Source organism: Canis lupus, chromosome 37 (assembly GCF_048164855.1).
Source record: "Canis lupus baileyi chromosome 37, mCanLup2.hap1, whole genome shotgun sequence".
Taxonomy (NCBI): domain Eukaryota; kingdom Metazoa; phylum Chordata; class Mammalia; order Carnivora; family Canidae; genus Canis; species Canis lupus.
Window position 1 is genome coordinate 24,456,695 of NC_132874.1, and position 22,515 is coordinate 24,479,209.

The window sequence follows — 22,515 nt, forward strand, 5'->3', positions numbered from 1 at the left end:
TTGGCACTCGTTTTTGAAGGCCCTTTTTAAGCACAGCACCATCTTTGATCATGGAAAATGGAAAAACTGAATATTTTTCCTAGAGCAGCTTACAGTCCAATTTGAATAAGACAAATTAGAGAATACATCAAGAGCAAAGATGAGAAATGACACTGGTTGAGTGCATCAAGGTGATGCCGTGAGGGTCAGAGAAGGAAAGCCTGTCTGACCAGCATGAGGACCCCAGGGAGACTGCTGGGTGTGGAACAACCTGCGGAAAGAAGTGGTAAAGCCAGGGACCCAGGGGGTTGGTGATCTGCATGACCAAAAGTGAACCAGAAGGTTGAAATAAAAAGCAAGCAAGCCTGAGAGACGAAGGGAACAGAGACAGGACACCTTAAGCAGTGTCTGAGCTGGCAGGCAAACAAACCAAAACCAGTTTCTTAGGAAACTTCCTACTGACCTCAGACCTGGCAGTTCTGCCAAGAATATGCTCAGGTTAGTCTCTGGAGCTCTGTAGCACTATCAGTAAAAAGACCATAAAACAAGGAATGTTTGGTTCCGAGCATGTGTGGTGCAGAGGACAGCCAGTTGGGCATGTGATGTTGAAGTTCCTGGGGTTCTGGGCCAATGTGTGCTTGGAGAAAAGGCATATGTGCAGTTTTCTGCTTAGGACAGGAAGGAAGAATGGTTCTGTCATCATGAAGGGCCCGGCTCTACAGGTGCTCATATGTGTCATCTCACTTAGCCCCCCTTATGGCTCTGGGAGGCAGAGATCCTGACTTCCATCTACAGATGAACCGGGATCGGGGCACCTGGTGGCTCAGTCACTTAAGCGTCTGACTCTTGGTTTGGGCTCAGGTCATGACCTCATGAATTGTGAGATGGATCCGCACAACGAGCCCCTAGTTGGGCTCCACGCTCAGAGGGGAGTCCTCTTGAGAATCTCTCCCTCTGCTCCCCCATAAATAAGTAAAATCTTTTAAAAAGATAAAATAAAGACAAACAGGGAGGTCCAGAGAGAGCATCCCAGAAACGTGAAACCCCCAGCAGTCCCACCTAATACTACCTAAGGCCCACATCTATATCCACTTTCCCTGAGGTCAGAGATGGGGGACGGGTAGCAAGCCTGGCCTCGCTGTATCTGGGGCAAGAGATCCACGTGCGTTCTAATCCCAGATCGCAGAGCTGCGCAACTGCCTTCTACTTAAAGGAGGCCTCGATGACACAAGACCCAGAAATCAAGGCTCTTGGAGCATCCTGGAAGGGAGTTAGTTCCAGAAGAATGTCTTCTTTCCTTCTCTGTCCCTTGCCAGGAAAGATCAGAAGTGCAAATCCTAGAATGTGAACATGGGACAGCCCCTGAGAAGAGGGCACCAGGCCTTAGCCGTTCACTCCAGGGCGCTCCCTTAGATCAGCCTGACTCGGAACTCGTCACTGAGTGCTGCTAACCTGCATGACAGGAGTGAGCTAAGACCTGATGAGAACCAGCCATGGGGGTGCATGTGGGCTGTTGCCTGCATGCCACAGCAGGCACAAGTTTGCCAGCCCCAAAGTGGCTCCTTGCCTGATTAGATCTAAGGGGAGTGTGCACACTGTGGATGGTGGTGAAACCCAGTGTGGCCATAATTATGGAGATAAGGTGCTCAAAGGAAACACGTACCTGTTGAACAGCAAGCCTAGTTCTCACCCCAGGAGGGGTCCAGGAAGGCCTCTCACCAGTTTTCATGGTCGATCTGGTTCTGTCCCAGGCAGTGGGACTCGCCCTGCCTCCCCAAAGGGGCATGGCAAGGTCGCTAGCTATTTCTCTGTTCCATTCATTTGTTCATGTTTTTTTCCGCAATCCCAAAAAACTGCCATCATTCTATAAAACATTTAATCAGTAGACACGGAGTTAAGCGGGGAGAGGTTCCCCTCTGTTCTTCTCGTATTTTATCCTAGTTGGTGATTAAAATGATATAAGAGTTGGCAGGCTCCTTGGAGCCTTTCTGGTTGTGCCTGGTTATGAATGGACTGTGGCATATCTCACATGTTCTTTTTTTAATCTTAAGATTTTATTTATTTATTTATTTGAGAGACAGTTCGAGAGAGAGCGCAAGGGGAGGGGAGGGGCAGAGGAGGAGAGAGAGGCAGCCTGGCCCTGAGCAGGGAGCGGGATGTGGGCTGCAGCCCAGGACCCGGAGATCACCACCTGAGCCAAAGGCAGATGCTAAACCCGCTGAGCCCCCAGGAGCCCTTCACGTATTCTTAAAAAGGTGCCCCAGGACTGCGCCATCCGTGGCACACTCGGGGTGGGGGGGGGGCACCTTAGGGAGCCTCTCCTGCCCTGTAAGGAAGTTAATGTAGAGTCACTAGTTGTGTTCCTCCGGGGGAGCTGGTCACTAGGAACGCGGGCAGAAGGGGCGCCGGCCAGGGTGGCCGTCGGTTGAGGTCTGCCTAGGCTCAGGTCACAATCCCGGGGTCCCGGGGTGGAACCCCACGTCACGCTCCCCGCCCAGGGGGCAGCCTGCTTCTCCCTCTGCCTCCGCAGGTCCCCCTGGTTGTGATGTGCTCTCTCGCTCTCTCGCTCTCTCTCTCTTGCTCTCAAATAAATAAATAAATAAATCTTAAAAAAAGAAGAATGCTGTCAGAAGAGAGAGGCGTTAGTTAATACTCTCCGTCTCCGCTGGGCTCACCACTCTTCGCGCTACAAGTGCACGTGTGGACGGCCGTCTCCACAGAACGAGGCCAGGGAAGGAAGAGGCTGTAGAGCCCAGAGACGCCCCAAACATCACATCCAGCCCTGCCCCTCCCCAGCTGTAGGAACTGAGGCCTCACACAGGTGGTCAGTCGCTCGCACAACCCCAGGCCGCTAGGTAGTTACCTAAGACCTTTGTTCCATAAGGTGAGGCTCAGACTCGCTGGCCAGGAGGCGTGCTGGGAAGTTCACTGTGTTCTTTTTAGGGCGCTCTGGAAGATGAATTTGGGGAACTGTGAAACCAGGAGCCAGTCACCCACATGAAGAAATAAAACATGTTGGGACTGTTTTCCTAAAGAGGCCTTAGGACCGTAACATCTAAGAGATACCTTTGAAGCACAGTAAAAATGTCTTTATTAGAGAAGGATACAATAAGCTTTCCTTCAGGAATAAAGAAGAGATGGTTTGGAAGGAAGAACCCACTATGATAACTGGCCTTTTGTTTGAGAATGAGTTGGAACGCAGCAAAAGGAAAGACAGCCGCCCTTTGGCCTGCACATGAACAAGATGGAGTAATTAGGGCAAGAACACTTGGATCTGTTGCCCTCGTGCCTTGTGTAACACCCTTCTTTCATGTCACAAGGTGCAATAATAGAGGATTCCATTTCCTCCAGGAATCTTAGTTTAACGGATGCATTATTAGGAAAATCAAAATGTATTACTACTTGTGCTCGACAAGAGGCTACATACACAACGTCACAAACTTTTTAACCTTGTTGTCACGTAACACGTGAGTCTAATATGTTAAACTGAGATTGAGAAATCATCAGATAGTGTGAACTCCCAAAGTGACCTCTGAGACCGAGTTTTCTCATCTGTTAAGGGGTGAGTGATGCATACCTGGGGGAGGTGAGTCATAGCAAGACTGTGCACAAACCCCACAGCGAGGAAGTCTCATGTCTTCCTAGTACCCAGATCTATTTGCTGAGAGCCACATCGCAGTATCGGTCTCCAGCAGGACCCTGATGGCCAGAAAGGGCTGATGCACTGTGCCACCGAAGCCGTTGTACGGCAGGTGATTTTTAGCAAAATCTGAAACCTGGCATGTGAGTGGTGTTTTGCAGCAATATTCTAAGTTAACGCTTCTTTTAAAAAAATAATAATTCTAATGACATTTGTGTATTTTAAAAGCTTGCCTTAAAAAAGAAAAGGCCATGTCCTCTCTGGTTCTGATTCTGTATAGTGTTGGCTTTACAGCCATTATATTATATCTGCAGATTCAGAGCAATAAAGTCAAGGAAGAGCCGTAGGGAGAAGATGGCTTAGGTTTTAGATCCTTTATCACCAAGAACTCTCTGCCACAGCCTGCAGAAACACCAAAGAGGGAGCCGGCAGCCAGCAACCACCACAGTATTTTTACACTTAGACCAATAAAATGCAGCTATTTTACGAGAGTGATTTCATTTAAAATTGTTGGTAGTTGCGATGTTTCGTGATCGGGGAGCGGTGATTACCTAAGCTCCCTGTGCACGTGAGGGTCATGAAGCTAGCAGGTTCAGCGCTCTATGCAAAACAGCTTTGCATTCTGGTTGCGGAAGAAAGAGCCGTGCTCTTCCTTGTAGAGAGGAAAACGTAACGGTCTATTTTTTTTTTAAAGATTTATTTATTTATTTATTTATTTATTTATTTATTTATTTATTTATTTATTTATTTATGATAGACATAGAGAGAGAGAGAGGCAGAGACACAGGCAGAGGGAGAAGCAGGCTCCATGCAGGGAGCCTGACGTGGGATTCGATCCCGGGTCTCCAGGATCGCGCCCTGGGCCAAAGGTGGGCTCTAAACCGCTGCGCCACCCAGGGATCCCCTGTAACTGTCTATTTTTAACAGTCTTTGGAAACTTTCTCATCTAGAACAGCGAGGAATAAGGATTCAGCGGAAGTGATGCTTTTTATAGGTTTTTCTCAGGTGAATTCAGTGACATTGTGTTGCTAGTTATCAAATGAAGCCAGACGTTGGGGGCAGCCCTGGGGGTGATGTGGAAATGGCCTGTGGAGCCTCCTGGTTACCGACTGCAGCTCATAGGCAGCTCCTGACAAGTGTGCAACTCCGAGAGCGCGGCGTTCACACGAGCCTGGAGGCCGAAATGTGCGGGCGTGTTAGAGACGGGGCTGCCTGTGGTTAGAGACGGGGCTGCCTGTGGCCGCCCTTCCTGCGGAGTCACGCTGCCCACATCGTCACCTGGAAGGAACAATAGTAGGAAAATCCTGAGAAGAGAGGACACCGTTGGCCAGATCCTAGAGCACAGGCCTGTCTTCATCAAATCAGGCCTTCCTGCCTCTCACCGAGGAGTGGGGTCCGCCTTCCAGGGCAGCGTCCTGAGCTCACTGTAGGCAGATGGGGCAGTGGGCACCCCGCGTCCCTTGTGCTGGGAAGATGCCCCCCCATGGAGCCCCTGCACCCCAAGGACGTGCACGTGGAGCTGTGTCAGTGGGAAGAGTGTAGAGCAGCCGGCCTTGGGGGAAGACCAGGGGCCCCTCAGCTGGCTCCCCAGGGACGGGTCTGATGTAGGTCCAGACGGAGCGGAGACCACCCGAGAAGGAGCAACGGCTGGCCCTTCCCACGTGGCCGCAGAAGGCATCCGGGACTCTGCAGGACTCAGCCCAGACACCCTCTTCTCTGCGGGGCCTTGTCTGCCCCACGAAAGAGTGGGTCCCGACCTCTCCTCCCTTTCCCCTCCTCTCCTCCCTTTCCCCTCCATTGTCCCCACTCACGACCCGGGCCACTGAGCCGCCGTGATTGGCTTCTGTGTGCAGCTGGAGGCACCGTGGCGGCTTGGGTAACTGGAGTTTCAGCCACATGGATGCTTCCAGACCCTTCCGCCCACTGGGGACTGTTCCTAAAAAAAAAAAAAAAAAAAAAAAAAACCCAGCCCAAATCCCTGCCCCTGCACGCCGAAGGCAGGGCGATATTTCTCCCCAGGGCTGTGGGGACTACCTGACTTCGGGGCTCTGCTGCTTCTGCTGGGCTCTGAGCTGCGCCCCGATCCCCGGCGTCTTCCACGTCCCGCCTCCGTGGCAAATCGGATGCTCCGTAAGTGCAAGGATTCGGCAGACAGGCCATCTCCTCACGAAGAGGACAGCTTAAAGTCACATATCGGGCAGGCTGGTTCCCCGAGTCCCTGGCCACTGCTCCCCGGGAGAGGGATCAAGACCTGGTCCCCCGGCCCCTGCTCAGCTCCCCCCACCCCCACCAGGTCTTTGTCGCCTTTTAGCAAAGTGCTTTCTTTCTCTTTTTGTAAATTCCTTATTTGCTTATGCGAGAGAACAAGAGCGAGGATGAGAGGGAGCGGGGAGACTCCGAAGCAGAGCCTGCACTGAGCAGAGCCCACGCGGGGCTCAACCCACAACCTGAGCCGACACCCAGAGCCGGAGAGCCAAGGGACTGGGCCACGCAGGCGGCCGCGCGAAGCCATGTCCTCGCCGGCTGCGGAGGGCCGGGGCTGACCCCGCGCCACGGGGAGTTCACCGCCCCCTCCCGCCTCGTGGCACCGAGCCGGGTGTGCTCACGCTCAGTCCCCCTGGGGCGGGGCATACGGGGCATGCTGCTTCACCGAGCTTCTAGATTCGGGGGGTGGGGGCATCCTGAGCCTGCGCGGGCCTGCTGGGCTGTCGACGTGCGCGGAAGGCAGGGAGTAAACCTGGAGAAGTAGGTCGGATCATGTTGTCAGATACTGGAAGTCGGTGGGAGAATTTGGATTTTATTTGGTGACTAATAGGGGTTTCTAACTGAAGAGACGTCAGGAAGAGCCTCTGACAACATGGGCATCGATGCAGGGAGAGGAGGGACGCTGCAGCCGGGGAGTCGCTGGTCCGTGGGGAAGGGGGACCGTCATCCAGTGCCCGTAGTCCGAGGGCCGTGGGACGGAAATCTGACAGCGAAGGATTTGGAAATGAATGACGTGGACAAAATACAGAAGCACCGACGTCGACCAGGATTTTAGGGGCAGGAGGGGCCGGTGATGGTTAGGGCGCAGCAGGGGAGGGAACAGGCGGGCGTCGAGGGAGGGGCTGGACCGCTCCGGTGGTGAGCACCCGCATCCCGCATCCGTCGCGGCTCCTCGCCGGGAGCCTCCTGGGCGCCGGGCACCGTCCAGGTGCCGAGGGCAGGGGCAGGTGCGCAAGGCGCCTCCCGCCCCCTCGGAGCTCGGGCCGACGACGGAGCAATCACACAAGGGCCGCTGGGAGGATTCGGGCACAGACAGGAGCTGGACGGGCGCCCGGAGGGGAGACTGTGCCCCGCAGGTGCTTGCACCTGCACCCGCACATCCCTGCAGCGGGCCTCAAACTGCTGTCTGCCTGCGGGGGGCTTTTAATGCCATCGGGGGAAGGAGCCCCAGTGGTCAGAGGCAGAGGGCTGCAGGGTGAAGCAGGCCGGAGGCCGAGGCTCCTTCCCCTCCATCCCCACCGACTCCGTGACTTTAGGCGACTCCCTGACTCCCCGTTCCCTCATCTGCGACATGGAGATGACCTACACCTGAGGTCCCCGGGAGAATGAGCCCACACACTGGCTGGAAACCACCTAGTGAGTGTGCAGGGCTGGCAGCTGGAGGGGTGCCCTGGGCGCGGAACTATGGGGCACCCGGCCCGCTCCCGTGCCGGGTCGGCGTCCCTGACCCCTGTCCCTCAGCGGCATCCTCGCGGGGTCCTGGGCTCCCCCCATGGGCTCCCCCCACTGATGTGCGTGCAGCCCCGCAGCCGGGCAGGGGGCTCAGTGCGTCAGGTGTAACGGGGAAGGAGGTCGGCAGGGGCTCGGAGGGGGCAGGCAGACAGTTGGGCCCGGGAGTGGGCGGGAGACAGCTGTGGGCCCTCGGGCCAAGCCTCACCCGCCCTCGTGTCCTGGCCACAGCTCCGGGCGCGGTGCTCATCTCACAAGTGCCGGACCGGGGTTCGCAGCCTAGTCCCTCTGCCCGATGCACCTGCTTTTCAGGCTGAGGCTTAGGTCAGTGACGAGGAAGAGCAGGATGGGCACGGGGCAGCCACGGCCCCAGGGCCTCTTGCTGGAGCCCTGGGCCTCACATGGCACATCTGGCGGCCTGTGGGGCATCGGGCGGCCCAGGCCCTGGCGCAGCCGCGGCCTTACTCACAGGTAGCATGTGACACATTTAAAAATAACGAAACTGAGGCTGGGGTAGTGAGTGCGGGTGCTGGGGTTGCGCTGAGGCCCTGCCAGCCTCGCACTCAGGCCCAGCCCGGGGCACAGAGCCCCGGCGCCCCCACTGCCAGTCCCGGAGACGCTAACGCCTCTGTGCCCTTCACCCCCTGCTCCGACACCTACGCTGTCTTTACCTTTGCCCTTTGCTGTCCTCCCTCCCACTCACTCTTCACGACCCAGCTCAGGGGTGTTTACTCTGGAAAGGGTTCCATGCCCCAAGTCCTGCAGGGCTGCGGTCCCCTCCCCCTCTTGTGACCCTGCAGGGCTGCTCGGAGAGACCTGGGTTCGAATCCAGGCCCTACCATGGACAGACACTGGGCACGTCACGGCTCTCCCCAGAGCCTCACTTCCTCCTGGAGCTTCACGGGGCTGGGCCGATCACCCGCTTGCAGATGGGCCGAGGGGCCCGCACGTAGGTGTCACCACCGCCAGCTCCGAGGGCTCCCCGCGCCCCCACCCCTAAACTGGTGACTGGGCCCAGGGCTTCCCCGACTTCTGCAGCGAGCGGCAGCTGAAGCGCCCGGCACCCGGGTCCTGAACGGCCAGGGCTGGGAGCAGGGGCGGCTCACTGGCCCCGGAAGGGGAACCTGGCCAAGAGCCCCCGGGCAAGGCTTGCTGACCCGGCCACGCTGCGGCAGGACAGGCCACTGCCCTGTGACTTGTGTCCGTGGCAAGCGGCTCCGCTGTCAGCACCACTCGCCCCGCACGCCCGTGCTTCTGTGCTCCGGCAGGGAGGCAACGTGCTGGAAACAGCCAGTCTGGCCGGCGACAGGGCAAGCTCCCCAGACGTCCAGGGGTGCCTCCGTGGGGACCGTGGGAAGGCCCAGGGTGCCCTGGGCCCTGTGCAGCCCCTCACTACCCAATCCCTGCCTCCGCCCTCGGGCCACCTGCCTCCCACCCATGCCCCCCGCGCAGGGCCATCCAGCCGTGAGCACCCAGCCTCGCCGGCCGGAGGTGCAGCCAGGCTCGGGAGGCCTCTGTCACCTGACCCTGCACTCGGTCACCAGCCCCTCCCCCCACTGCCCCGCTCTGCCCGGAATGAACTCGAAGTGCAGGGCTGCGGCTGAGACGGACGGAGGCCCCACTGGAACAGGACCCGAGGGCCACGGCTCCAAGGAACGGCTCCATGCGGACGGATGCAGGGGCGTAGCTGTGCGGGCACCAGCGGCCGGGCCAGCGGCGAGCAGGGCCTCAGAGGGGGAACCATATAAGTCCTTCGGGTCCGTCCCTCCCCTCACTTACAGACGAGGAGAGCTCGGGGCCAGGAGCTCACCCATAGGCCAGAGCTAGGCCTCAGCCCTGCGCGCACCCCCCCAACCCCCCCCCACCCCCCCCACCCCCACCCCCCCGTCCTCCCAAACGCAACCCCTAGGAGGCCTTTCCAGGGTGGCAGACACACTCCGGGAGCTGACAGGGGGCGCAGGGCTGCTGGGTTCGGGCCCTGGGCACCCCCAAGCCGGCCTCTCCCCTCCGCTGAGCACCCGCCGAGGCCCCTGCACGGGGCTGCGTAGACGCTCGCGAGTCTTTGATCCGCGGAAGTCCCCGAACCACTCAATTGAGGCGTCGCTGTGACATGGTGGGCGTGACCTTGAGCCAAGTCCCGGCCTTCACCTTTGCCAGCCCTCCCACCCCGAGTGGGCCCGTCAGCCCTGCCCCAATCTTCACAACGCCTGCCGTGGCTGGCACTCGGGCCCAGGACCTTCTGAACTGCTGTCAGTCGACAAAGACGAGCCCACTTTCAGCGCCCGTGAGCTTCCGTGGGCCTGACGCAGCCCGAGTCCAGAACCCCCCGGGACTGCAGCCTCGTCCCTCCCTGAGCGTCTCTGCAGAGTGAGGTGCACACGCTGCACACTGGGGAGGGTGAGGCCCTGCCTGGTGCTTTCGTCAGCCCACGGAGCAGGAGAAGCAGCAGGGAGCCCGCACATGGAAGGATGTGCCCCCAACAGCCCCCGACGTTCGCAGCGTGTCCTGTCCGTCCTCTCTTGGCCCCCTTAGTCATTAGGGATGACAGCACGGAGGACCGTCCTCTGGAAACCCTCCGGGGGAGGCAGCGTAAGCACAGCCGTGTCCCCCAGGCAGTGCCAGGAAGGCAGAGGGAGCAAGCGGCCGGGGCCCCAGGGAGGCCCAGCACCTGGCCCTGCCCCGCCGCGGGCCCTGGGAGGGGCTGTGGCCTTTACGTTTCTGTGATCGATAATTCCTCACATCCGGGTGGAGCCTCGGTCTCCAGAGCATTTTCACGTACGCTCCGGTGTTGCTTCAGGGCCGCTGGCGGAGCGGGGACCAAGGCCTTGTTTCTCTGCGACATTAAAGCCTGCTCCCCGTGGCAGCCGTGCAGCTCGGCCCCGCCGGGCTTTGTGAGTAAGGCCGCCCCGGGGCCGGCGGGGCACCTGCCAGGGGCTGCTGTGCAGGGCACCGCGCTAGGAGTCCCCCCCAGGGCTCCATCAAAGCCAAGCGGACTATTTTCCACTGCATTTTCCTGAAAGGATGTTATGATTTTCTAGATGTTTGGTGGCTGGCGATAAATCAGGCTTTTATGATGTCATGTGAAAGGCCGCCTCTCGGACTTCCTCCTGCCACAAGCCAGAGATTAGAGCGGCCGTGTGGGTAGGGCGGCGTGGACGGAGCGTCCTGCGGGGCCGGGGAGGCGTGGGCCGCCCCGGCTCCTGCCCCTGAGCTAACCGCACTTCCTCAGCTGCGGGCCGTGGGCATCGCATCAAGAGCCACAACAGGGCCGTGTGTCCGTGGAGGGACGGGGGCCACTCAGGTGAACGCACGAGACATTTCCTTGCAAGTGGGTCGGCCCTAACGGCGGCGGCGAGGTTAGGGAAAAGGTGACCTCGCTGCGAGCGTTTGTAAACGCGCTTGACGCAGCCGAAAGGCTCTGGCTCGGGCCTGGTCGGGGCTCAGCCCCGCAGTGAGCCTTCGGCCGCCCCAGTGCTGCCTGCCCCCTGCGCGGTGCCCACGCCACGTGCAAACCTCCCGCGCTCGGGCCTGGCACCCGAAGCCTCCAGTGGCTCAGAGCACAAGCCCAACCCCGCGGTTTGGGTCGAACACCGGTCTCCCTGCAGCTCAGGGAACTGTCACATACATAGAATCTGGTTTTTTTTTTTGAAAAAGGGAAACCCAAGCAAGTTTCGGGGCTACGCCCAGTCCCCTGAGAACCGGCGGACAGGAAGGCGGCTTCCAACAGGGAGCGGGTGTGGACGGCCCCCTCGGTCGCGGGGACTCTGCTCGCACAGGGCAAGGGCAGGCGGGCGGGCCAACAGGTCCGCGGGCGGCCCCGCGCACCCCACAGGTGCCAGCACAGCAGGCCAGCTCCCACCCTCTGCTCCAGGAGGTCCCTCAGGCCCCGCGTCCCAGGCCCAGCTGGGCAGGGTCCTGACCCCCAACTGGAGGAGCCCGGGCCTGATCCCCTCAATGTGGCCGGAGGCTTCTGGGTGGGTAGCACTGGCACATCAAAGAGTGACAGCTTCTTTTTTTTTTTTTTTTTAAGATTTTATTTATTTACTCATGAGACACAGAGAGAGAGGCAGAGGGAGAAGCAGGCTCCATGCAGGGAGCCCGACATGGGACTCGATCCCGAGTCTTCAGGATCACACCCTGGGCTGAAGGCGGTGTAAACCGCTGAGCCACCCAGCGATCCCCAGAGTGACAGCTTCTTTGGGAGCAAAGGGGTTGGAGCAAACCAGACAAAAGTACGTCCTCCGCCCTTTTAAACATTAAGCTGAAAGTCAAGCCCATGCTCACTTTAAAAAACTGGGTTGGCCTCTGAAAATCCGACTGAGAACTGGCCGAGGCAGCCCACCCGCGCTGGTGGCCGGCCGCCGCAGACGCTTTAGGATCCGGAGCAAGGTCTCCCAAAACATGCTTTGCCGGGGAAGGCTGGGATCACGCAGCAGGCCTGACCGTCCCACCCCTCCCACCTCGCCTCGGCCTCGGGTCCCCTCGTCACTCTTTCCAGACCCAGCGGCCTTGTCTCTGACCCTTGGACCGGGGTACTGCTCCCTGCGGGTCCGCGTGCCTGCGGTGCCCCCGAGATGCCCTCCTACCCCAGGACTCACTGTGACTGGCTTCGTCTGGTCCTTGGAATCTCAGTCCTGTGTCCCCTCTTGGGAAGGCCTTCCCACGCAGCCTTCCTACTCCTTATCACGCTGCCTTCCTCCACACTGCTAGTCCGGCACCTCTGGAGCTGACACGGTCTCTCTTGTCTCCTGTACTCTTGACCTTCTCTCCCTACCAGAACATCCGCTTACGGCGAGGGCCTGGCCTGTCCACGGCTGCTTCCCCAGCTCCAACACTATAAGCGTTTGGCAACCAACAGTCAGGAGCATATGCGACGTTCACGATAATTGGGGGAAAAGTCGAATACAAAATCCTATATATTCTGGTTCCAATTATTCAAAAAATGGTGATCTAAAATAGGAGAAGTCAGGTTACATGCAAGGTTAAAGTAACATAGAAGCATGTAAGACAACTCACTTAAAAAAATTACATTCTCGGGGCACCTGGGTGGCTCAGTGGGTTGAGCATCAGACTCTTGATTTCGGTTCAGGTCATGACACTCAGTGTGGGGTCTGCTTGGGATTCTCTCTCTCCCTTCCCCTCTGCCCATCCCACTACTCACAATAAATAAATAAATAAATAAATAAATAAATAAATAAATAAATAAATAAATAAATAAAACTTTTTTTTTAAAAGGATTACATTTTCATCTATGACGTTACTACAAGAAATTAAAAGGATAGCTTTCCCTATACCTTGCAAAAGCTAGCCCTAACAGTGTAAAATAAATCAGACGTAGTAGTAGCTACAGTCCATGTGTCATCTTGACTCCTCACAACTCTGCAGGATAGGTGGTGGTGTTTTCCCCAGATTTGAAACCCGGGGCTCAGAAAGACTGAGGAACTTGCCCCCCACGGCCACACAGCTAAGTGGTTGAGCCATGCCGTGACGCCAGGTCTCTCCAGCAATACCTCTGTGTTGGTGGTGGTGCCTATAGATCTTTTGTTGCCGAGATGTAAGTTGTATACAGGGAAATGCACAGACCTTCACTATGTATCTTGGTCCATTTTGACAAATGCATGCGCTCACGTGTGCTACACTCCCATAGGATGAAGAACATCACTCAAGAGTTTCTTCGCACACCTTCCCTGTTGATCTTCTTCCCCTGTAACCACTGATTTACCGTCTGTCGCCATCAGTTAGGTTGCGGGTACTGGAACTTCACACACGTGGAATCATACTGGACCTACTCTCCTCTGTTCATCTCTTTCCTTCAGTGCTGGAGTATGTTGATATTTCCATATGTGACACGGTATTTATTCTTTAGAGATCTCTGTGACACTTAAATTAGTGAAGCATAAAGTGTATCGCTTATAGGACTTTGTAGTGAGGGTTTGAACTACTGAGCATTCTGAGCACTGGACTAAGAATCAAAAATCTTGGCTTCTCGTCCAAAACCGTACCACTGAGGGCTTTGTGACATTAATCACATTATTTGTTTAAATCTCTCTATAGATGTGTTCAGGTATAGGATTCTGTTCCTCTTAGAAACATACGAAAGAAAGAATGCAAGGTAACATGTCGTACAGACCCCCAGCAGCCAGGTAAACTTGTTACAAACTATGACGATAGGAAACAAAATGATGGATAGATAAAAATCATAGAGAAGCTAGTCTCTGTCTTAATACTCTTCTCCATGCCTCTCAAAACCCTTACTAACAAACGTCATCGTAGGTGTCTTAATTTTCTCCTCAGTATGAAAATCCCCAGAGAAACAACCGAAAAACAAGAATTTGAATGTTGTCAGCTGCCAGGTTAGTCCTAGAATTTCTTAACAAGTTAGTGAGGGAATGAATGTTTGAAGGAATCTAGAGATGTACATTTGAATGACCCTGCCATCTAATTTTTATTCTGGTTGGGAGAAGGATGACGGATGGATGGAAGGAAGGAAGGAAAGGAAGGAAGGAAGGAAGGAAGGAAGGAAGGATAGATGGATGGAAAGGAAAGGAAGGAAGGTTTGATGGAAGGAAGGATGGAAGGAAGGAAGGATGGATGGATAGATGGATGGAAGGAAGGAAGGAAGAAAGGATGGATGGATGGAAGGAAGGGTGGAAAGAAGGAAGGAAGGAAGGAAAGGAAGGAAGGATGGATGGATGGAAGGAAGGATGGATGGATGGATGGATGGAAGGAATGAAGGAAAGATGGAAGGATGAATGGATAGATGGAAGGATGGATGGGTGGATGGAAGAAAGGATGAATAGATGGACAGAAGGATGGATGGATGGATGGGTGGATGGAAGGGATGGATGGACAGGTGGATAAATTGAAAGAAGGAAGGATTACTGAAGTGAGTTTCTTGAATTGGAGTGACCTATGATACTATGTAAATTGAGAAAAACCCCAAAGGAAAAAATGCCCCATCTCTACCGTGGAGGCATTCGGATTACTTACAATATTCTTAGCACTGATATCCAGAGGGAGGGCAGAGCCTTTTCTGAGGGGCAGGGCATATTTCCTGACAAACTGGAGGGGATCGAGCTGAAGGGGAGACGCTTCCCCTGGTGCCGTCGGGGGTCCCCGTGGCCCCAGTTGGCCCTCTCTGGTGGCGAGGTGCCTCCTCTTACAGGCAGGCTGAAGGTAAGCGGCAGGGCAGTTGGGCTTTCACCCGCACAGACACTTTGCGCGGTGCTTTCGTCCCCAGGAAGCAGCCACCTGAAACGGATGCAAGATCTCTTGAGTTGCATTTTGAATGTGATCATCTGGAGATTTAATTAGCTGATGTATGTAAAGTGCTTTGAGGGTAAAAAGTCCTCCAAGTGGCAAAAGAAAGGCAGCCTGCTCCTCGCGCTCCGGAGCGCCACTCGCCAATTAGGTCACAACAATCTTTAATCAGCCCACTTAAAGCTGCTTTATCTCCTTTCCTCGGGGTTTGTGTCACCTCCTACCAGCATGGGTAAATCTTTACACCCTCGATCCAGTTATTAACAGTAACCAGTAATTTCGAATGAAGATGGTGCTGGCTTTGAAGCCTGGAATGCTGAGGTCACTAACAATCTTATCTCCCTTTCATTAGCTGGCTCTGCATCACAGCTGTGAGTCAGCCCCCCGTATCAGCTGCTTGGAGCAAAGATCAGTGAGGAAATCAGAACCAAGAGGGCTCCGGTTACAGCACTTAATCTAGCTTTCCCCAGCTTGATACTCCTGTAAGCACCGGGGATCAAGAAATGAAGCTAACAACAACAACAAAAATTAACTCTACAATTACAATTAGGGATGTGCAACAGGTACAGAAGGGCATGGCACCTCGTAATGCATATGATGCAAGACTTCATCCCCAAAATCTCCCTGATGCTTTTATTTAAAGCAACCGATTAAACGCCGACCTACAAGCAGACAGCTCCCCAAAAGCTACAAGGCACAGCTTCTAAGAAATGCTTTCCTTTGCTCGCTCACGCAGAGCCCGATTGCACAGGACAGGCCCCAGGGGCCCCCGGGGCCGGAGGGTGCACGTGGCCGGACGGTTCTGGGGACCCTGCTGGAGGGCCACCCTATGCCTGTGCCCCGTCAGATGCGGCAGGAGAAGCTGGGCCTGGGGGCGGGGGGCAGGAACGGCATGGATACCCTGTGGGTCTGTGTGTGCACTCCACGCAGGATGATGGCCCACTGTCCTCGCCAACACACGTCTCCAGCATGACTGCCTGAAGGGACTCTTGCCGCTGTATTTTTAAAAAACTATTGAAAAGGCAGTTAGCATGTTTAAGTCCTACATTCCCCCCACGCGATCGTGTTGTCTGTGCGTGTCACCTCTTTGCCTAACGCCACCTCACTTTGTATGCTGACCGTATGTTTAGAACACATGGAGGGAAGCAGCATCGATACGTAGGCGGCACCGTGAACGCCATCAGTCGGGTTCTCCCCTAACTGGGTCCTCCCCACCCCACCCCACATCTCTGTTCGCACGGGGACACATGGGGAAGACAGTGTTCTCACTCACTTCCCACGGAGGCTCTTCTGGGCTGGGTGGGGGGGCCTGCACGCAGATGGGGGGGGGGGTTTCTCTCCCTCTGTTGGGTAGCTCTTAACAGCTCCTGATTCCAAATGACATATGTTATCACCTGAAAATAAGTGGTCCCCAACCCAGAAAAATGGGATCAACGAGGGGTCACAGGATCCTAGAGACTCCCGGAGGCACCGTCCAAGAGGTCACTGTGGACATCCTGACGGTCACCACCAGGGCTCACAGTCAAGGCCACCGGTGGAGGTGACCATGGGGGCGATGGCGGCTCCGCGAGCTGCCCGTCTAGGTGCCCGTGCCATCTGTGGGACGATGGGGGCTCCGCGGGCTGCCTGTCTAGGTGCACAGGTGCCATCCGTGGGGCGATGGGGGCTCTGTGGGCTGCCCGTCTAGGTGCACGTGCCATCTGTGGGACGATGGGGGCTCCGCGGGCTGCCCGTCTAGGGGCACAGGTGCCATCCGTGGGGCGATGGGGGCTCTATGGGCTGCCCGTCTAGGTGCACGTGCCATCTGTGGGACGATGGGGGCTCCGCGAGCTGCCCGTCTAGGTGCACAAGTGTCATCCATGAGGCTATGGGGGCTCCGCAGGCTCTCAGTCTATGTGCACAGGTGTCCTGTGTTGCCCTGTGCCAGGTGCCCCCCAGCAGCCTCCCCCGGGGAACTGAGGACAGGGGCACAGTGCAGGGTCTGCTCACTCTGTTTTGCTCCCTTTGCCACTTTATCTCCTCTGTCAGTAGCTCTGGAGCAGGTGCTGACTGACTCAATTTCCCTGAGGCTGAGCCCCAGCATTGTTTGGGGGCTGCTGAGGGACAGGCCCACTGAGTCCCGCTTCCTGAGCAGACGGGACAGCCCGCTGTTTTCTTCTTGTCTCTTATCGGCCCTTGTCAGTAAGGAGCGGCCTGGCTGCAGCTTGGGTTTGTGCTGATAGCCAGCAGCAGGAGCGAAGGGGGGAATGTTCCATACGGTTCTTAGGCCGTGGCCTCCGCACGGAGACTCCCTCCCTCTCTGGGGAGGCTCCTGGGCGCAGGGCTTTAAACTGCCCCGTGGGACACATACCACATTGCAGACTTTCTCAGACTTTTCTCATTCTTACCGACTCCCGGCTGCACGTCCTGAATCTTGACTGGGATACTCTGAACGACTTTAAGGCTTGGTCCATTTTGCTGGTTTGTTTTGCTGGATTTTTTTTTTTTTTTTTTTTTTTGGTTTTTTGTTTTGCTTTGTCTTGTTCTTAGCATTTCTTCGTCTCTAAAAAGAAGCATTTCCCCAAGAGTAAAGTTTTCCTGCTCACTCCACATTAGCATAAAGTTAGATCAAGAACCAAATTTGTTTCATTCTTTTATTCCCTTGGAACCTGAGCTATTCCTCAATTTTTTTTTTCTGAAAAGTAGAAGGAAAGAAATGAATATCCAGTGTTCCTCACAGCTCCATATTTTAAACTCTTGAAGATGTGTAACCAGGGCTTTTACTGGTCTTAGTTTTCTTTATTAACATCCCCTGTCTATACATCTTCTCCTTATTTATAGCACTCAAGAGTCAATTTATTTCAATATGCACATTAGAAATTTAACAACATCCTGCCAAAAGAGCTCACGCTTTCAAAATGTTTCTCCACCTAAACAGATGTGCTTTGCAAACCTCACAGGCTGACCTGTTGAGAAACATCGTATCCAACACATAATTTGAAATAAATATTAAAATTTCCCCAACACAACCGCAGTGAAAAGGGGAGACAGAGAGCATGACTCCATGAACTTTGAGAAGTTATCCTATGCCATCAGTCTATTTAAGAGCAGTCCCCACAGTGATTTTAGGGAAAGTGGGTGGGTGTCAAAGGCATCTAATGTGTTAAACAACCCTCAAAATTAAAAAAAAGGCTGGGGGGCGGGGGGGGGGGGTGAAGGGAGGAAAGAAAACTAACCGGTGTAATTTAAAGATGTGTCGTTATCTTGATGGAGATAAAAAGGCACCCAGGAGATCTGAGGAAAGGGGACTGTAGTTTGAGTAGAAGATAATAGCACAGCATGGTGTCTCCTTTTCTGGATTTTATGTTAACTACTGTGGGCTCAGGAACTGGCTTAATGACTTTTCCAGGATTTGGTCTGGCCCTTTATCAGTTCACTATAACAAGAACATAAGCCAGGAAAGCCTGAAAAATTGCTGCAGCAAAACATGCCCTCCTACCGTGCTGCTGTTTGCAACCCGGGCCATTGGCATTGGGCCTGTAGGGTTTATGCCTCGACAGCCGCGGGCCGAGGACAGCTCCTGAAGGTCTGTGAGGCAGCGGTCATCAGGGAGCCCCAGAGAAAGACAGGGGGCTCCAGGCATCTGGACATGCACGTTTCCTCCTCGCTCACGCTGTTGTGCTGCTGTAAAATGCTCAGCTAAACCTAATTGAATTTGACAATAATAAATCACATGTTGAAACTGTATAGCTCACCTAAGGAACAGCAATGGAAACACTGAAGACACCAGAAGCCAGAGTTCAGGAAATGTCATATTCACATAGAAATGCTTTAAATTTTTCCCAGAGCTTTATTGTCTCTTTTTTTAAAGAAAAGCTCCAGACCACCCAGCGCACAAAGTCCATCTTGGAAACTGTACATAAAATCTTCTCTTTAATCAGCTCTTGCCCCTGTTGTCATCCTACGACTCTAAGCCTATAAATAAAGAAGGAACTGAACTGTCAAAAATGAAGCAAAGAACAAAAATAGATGAATCATTCTCTCTCGTCCCGAGGAGCTGATCACGCCCTCGTGGAGAAGGTTTGTGAAATGTAAAAGGAAACTATATTGTGACCTCATCTGACCCCTGCCACCCCATTGCTCCACACAGTCCTGCGAGCAGAGCAGCTAGTTGCTGACGTCCGTCCAGGTAGGGATCAAGCTTCCAGGGCCCCTTCTCTCTTCACGTGCCGAAGAAGCTTCTTGAAGCTTCCATAAGGAGGCGGCCCTGCGTTCTAGGTCTGCGCTGTCATTCCAGAGCCACCGGCGCTCCCGTGCCACACCGTCCCCACGCCACCCTCCAAGTGCACCCTGTGCCCCAAACCCTGCGGCCTCAACCATTTGCTGCCTCTTCTCTCGAAAGGACACAACAGAAGGAAGTTAGAAGGTCCTTCAGGGAAGGGGAGGTGTGGGACAAGCCTGACGCCCCACGTTGAGGGAGGCACAGGACAAGTCTCGATGCTAGCTCCCGGCAGCTGGCGCAGAGAGCTGCTGCTTGGTTCTGGTGGAACCTCATCCTTTTCCTTCACAAGGGCTCTTGGTCTAATTAAATTTCAGGGAGACAGAGCCTTGGCAGAAGGTTAAAGTTAGCTGCTAGGCTGGAACGGAGGAGTTGGGCTCAAAACTAAATTGGGAAGTTGAACAGGGTGCGTCTCTGGTTTCAATGAAATACTTTTACGGCGTATGGTAGCGATGTCTGTGTCTGAGCTTTGGAGAGCCAGTTTTCTTTCTCCTTAATTGTAGTTCCCTAGTTGTTTTTATATTATGAGCTACTTGTAGGAAAATACAGGAAACATAATTACAATACAAAGCTCCCTTTCCCAAGCCTACTGAGATCATTTGAAGCCAAACTGGGTTTTAGGGTTTTGCTAACCATAAGGTCAGAGCCATGAATTGCATCCTATGCAGTGCTGGTTGATTTACAGCAAGTGCTGCGTGATTAAACACTGACCACGTTACTTGGAGCTACGCAACGGCTATAGAATCGAGGGAGGGCGGTGTTGCTTCATGACACCACGTTTCACAGCTCTCGGGGGGAAAAGAATGACCATCTTTGTGTGACGCTTAGAGTAAAATAGAGAAGTATTGTGGAAGTACATACAAGTTTATTTAGGGAGAGGAAAGAGAATTTAATTTGTTTTTCCACTTGTATTTCCAGCTCCATGCGGTGTTGAATTGCTCATTATTAACTTCTGTATCCTACCTTTCCTGAAAAATCTGTATATGGACTGTCAGGAGCAGCAGAAATAACTTTAGTTTTACTATTATCAACACTCGGGAGAGGAAATCAGTACCTCGGCGTATTGTGAGATGCAAAGCCTTTGGGAGTTTGAGTTGTTCAAGCCTAAAAAGTAATGATGGCTGATGGAGAATGAGGGCTGTTGAGCTTACTCTGTCAGAGAAGGGGCCCAAAGGCACAGTAAGGAGCCCCCCTCACCCCAGGGGCGTCCATTCCCAGCCCCATGGCCCCTGGATGCCTGACCCGCCCAGAGCTGGACGCCCAACCAAACCCCATATACACTGTTTCTTCCTCTACCTGCGCGCCTGTGATAAAGTTTAATCTCTAAATTGGGCACATAAGAAATTAATAATGAATCATAAAATAGAATAATTATAACAATATACTGTAATAAAAGTCACATGAATCCACGGGGTGTGGCTGTCTCGAAACACCTTCCCATAGTACTTGGGCTTTTTCAAACTTGTGACGATGTGAGATGATAAAATGCCTGGTGATGAGAGGAAGGGCTGTCAGGCGAGGCTACTGCTGACCTTGTGCCAGAGGGGTGGGGGGGCTGCTCTGGCCCGGGGGGGGGGGGGGGGGGCTACTCTGGCCCAGGGGGCTGCAGCCTCACAGGTGATGCTCCGCAAAGCCGGACTGCTGTGCTCTCATCCACAAGAGCGTCCCGACAGCCTTGGATGGGGAGGTCTTAGCCGTGACCAGGGCCCTGCCCAGCCCCTGTGCCCCTGTCAGCCTGAGTCCCCTGCCCCGCTACCCTTCGGGGACTCCGACAGAAATCCCTGGGGGGGGCTTGCTGCAGCAGGTGCATCACCCATCTGTTGCCTTCACCCCATGCAGCTGGTTCAGGTGGCTCTAACATTGTGTGTAGCCGGGAACCTTCTCCGGGGGGTGTTTACTGTGGTTGAGGCTCCCCGTCAGGCTGCCTCCCATTCTTCCGGGTTCAGGACCCGCCTTGTGCACCCTTGGATGAAAGCATTTGCACCCGCGGAGCTCGATGCCCATCTCCCCCCAGAATGGTCTCTTTTCCTCCTCTCTTCCTCCCTCCCTTTCTGTTTCCGAATCATCCTGGAATTCTCATCTTGGTTTTCTCCTCGGTGGTCTGCAGAGACCTGTACTAAGAGGCGGTGGTGAGGGCGCCGAGCAGGATCGCACCCTGTCCTGCGGCCAGTCCTGCAGGCAGTCGCCCTCCGGGGAGGCCTCCGGAAGGGCCGGCGCTGCCCCAAGCAGCTGCAGGGCGAGGCCCGGGGCCACCCCGTGGTCGGTAGTGCATGTAGACGCGGACACCTCGGTGGGTGAGGAGGGTGGAGGCCCGCGGGGGCAGGTGGCGGCTGGGCCTTCCTGCGCGGGAGCCGGGCTCCGCCTGCCAACACCTTGCTGGGGGGGAGGGGAGCGGATGGGGGAGCGCAGGCCTGTCCGTCCTCCCGGCGGTGGCCGTGAGCTTCGGTTTCCTTTTACGTGCCTGTGGGTGTGCTGCCCCCTCCCCCGTGCGAGCCCTCGGGGTCCCAGAGCTCGAGGCCCCCCCCAAGTCGCCTGGATGAGGGGCACCAGCGCCCGCTGCGGGCGCGGGCACTGGGGTCGGGGTGGGGGGGCACTTGTGTCCGGGAGGGAAGGGGCAGAGGCACTGGGGTCGGAGGGGGGAGGGGGCGGGGCACTGGGGTCTGGGGGGAGGGGGCACTGGGGTCGGGGGTGCACTGGTGTGGGGGGCAGGGGGCGGGCACTGGGGTCCCGCCGGGGTCCTCGGCGGTGCGCCCCGCCCCGGGAGGGGAGCGGCGGGAGGGCCGGGGGTGGGGGCGGCGGGGTGTCCGCTCCTGCCCCGCCGAGGAGAGGAGCGCAGGGATTCGGAGCAGTGGCCACAGCGGCCCCGGGTCCCCGGCACTCGCCGCGGGGCTGTCAGGTCCCCACCCGGGGCGCGGCGGCCGACGGGAGGGGCCGGGAGCCCTCCGCCCTCGCCCTGCGCCCTGCGCCGCCCGCCCAGCGCCGCCCCTCCCCGCAGGACTTTCTGCAGGGCGACTGCTCCAAAGCGAAACAGAAGCTGAGCTGGAAGCCCCGGGTCGCCTTTGATGTGAGTGCCTGCCCTCCGGCTGGGGCCGCCCGTGGGGGGGGTGGGGACGGGGGGATGCGGGGGGGAAGGGGGTGCCCGGGGTGCCGGAGGGAAGGGGGTGCCGGGGGGGGCGGGGAAGGGGATGCCCGGGGTGCCCGGGGAGGAAGGGGATGCCCGGGGTGCCGGGGGTAAGGGGGTGCCCGGGGTGCTGGGGAGGAAGGGGGTGCCCAGGGTGCCCCCGCCGGAGGGCGCGGGGCGGCCGGGGTGGGGCTGCCGCCCGAGAGCCCCGAGCTCCTCCCTCACCCCCCCACCCCCCCGCCGGGTCCAGGAGCTGGTCCGGGAGATGGTGGACGCGGACGTGGAGCTCATGAGAACCAACCCGAACGCCTGAGGCCCGCCGCGACCCGAGGCCGCGACCCGAGCCCGGAGCGCCCTTCGCCCTTCGCAGCAGGCGGGCGGACCCGCAGGCCTCGGCGACGCCTCCCCCGCCGCGGGGGATCAGCCAGGTGTCAGCACCGCACTCCCCTGTACTTCAGATTATGTCCTTTGACCACGGAAATCGGGGCCTTTCAAATTGTTTTTCTCTTTTCTTATTAAAAATGGTCTTTCTACGAACTGGCA

The 22,515-nt window shown here is 56.1% G+C and overlaps 1 protein-coding gene across 1 annotated transcript in view; it reads left to right on the plus strand.

Moving 5' to 3' along the window:
• The window catches only part of GMDS (GDP-mannose 4,6-dehydratase), a 574,889-nt gene extending 552,374 nt beyond the window's left edge, over window positions 1-22,515 (plus strand). The window contains exons 10-11 of the mRNA XM_072814020.1: window positions 21,847-21,915; window positions 22,223-22,515. Coding sequence (XP_072670121.1) covers window positions 21,847-21,915; window positions 22,223-22,285 — 132 coding nt within the window. The 3' untranslated portion in view covers window positions 22,286-22,515. The remainder of the gene's footprint in view (window positions 1-21,846; window positions 21,916-22,222) is intronic.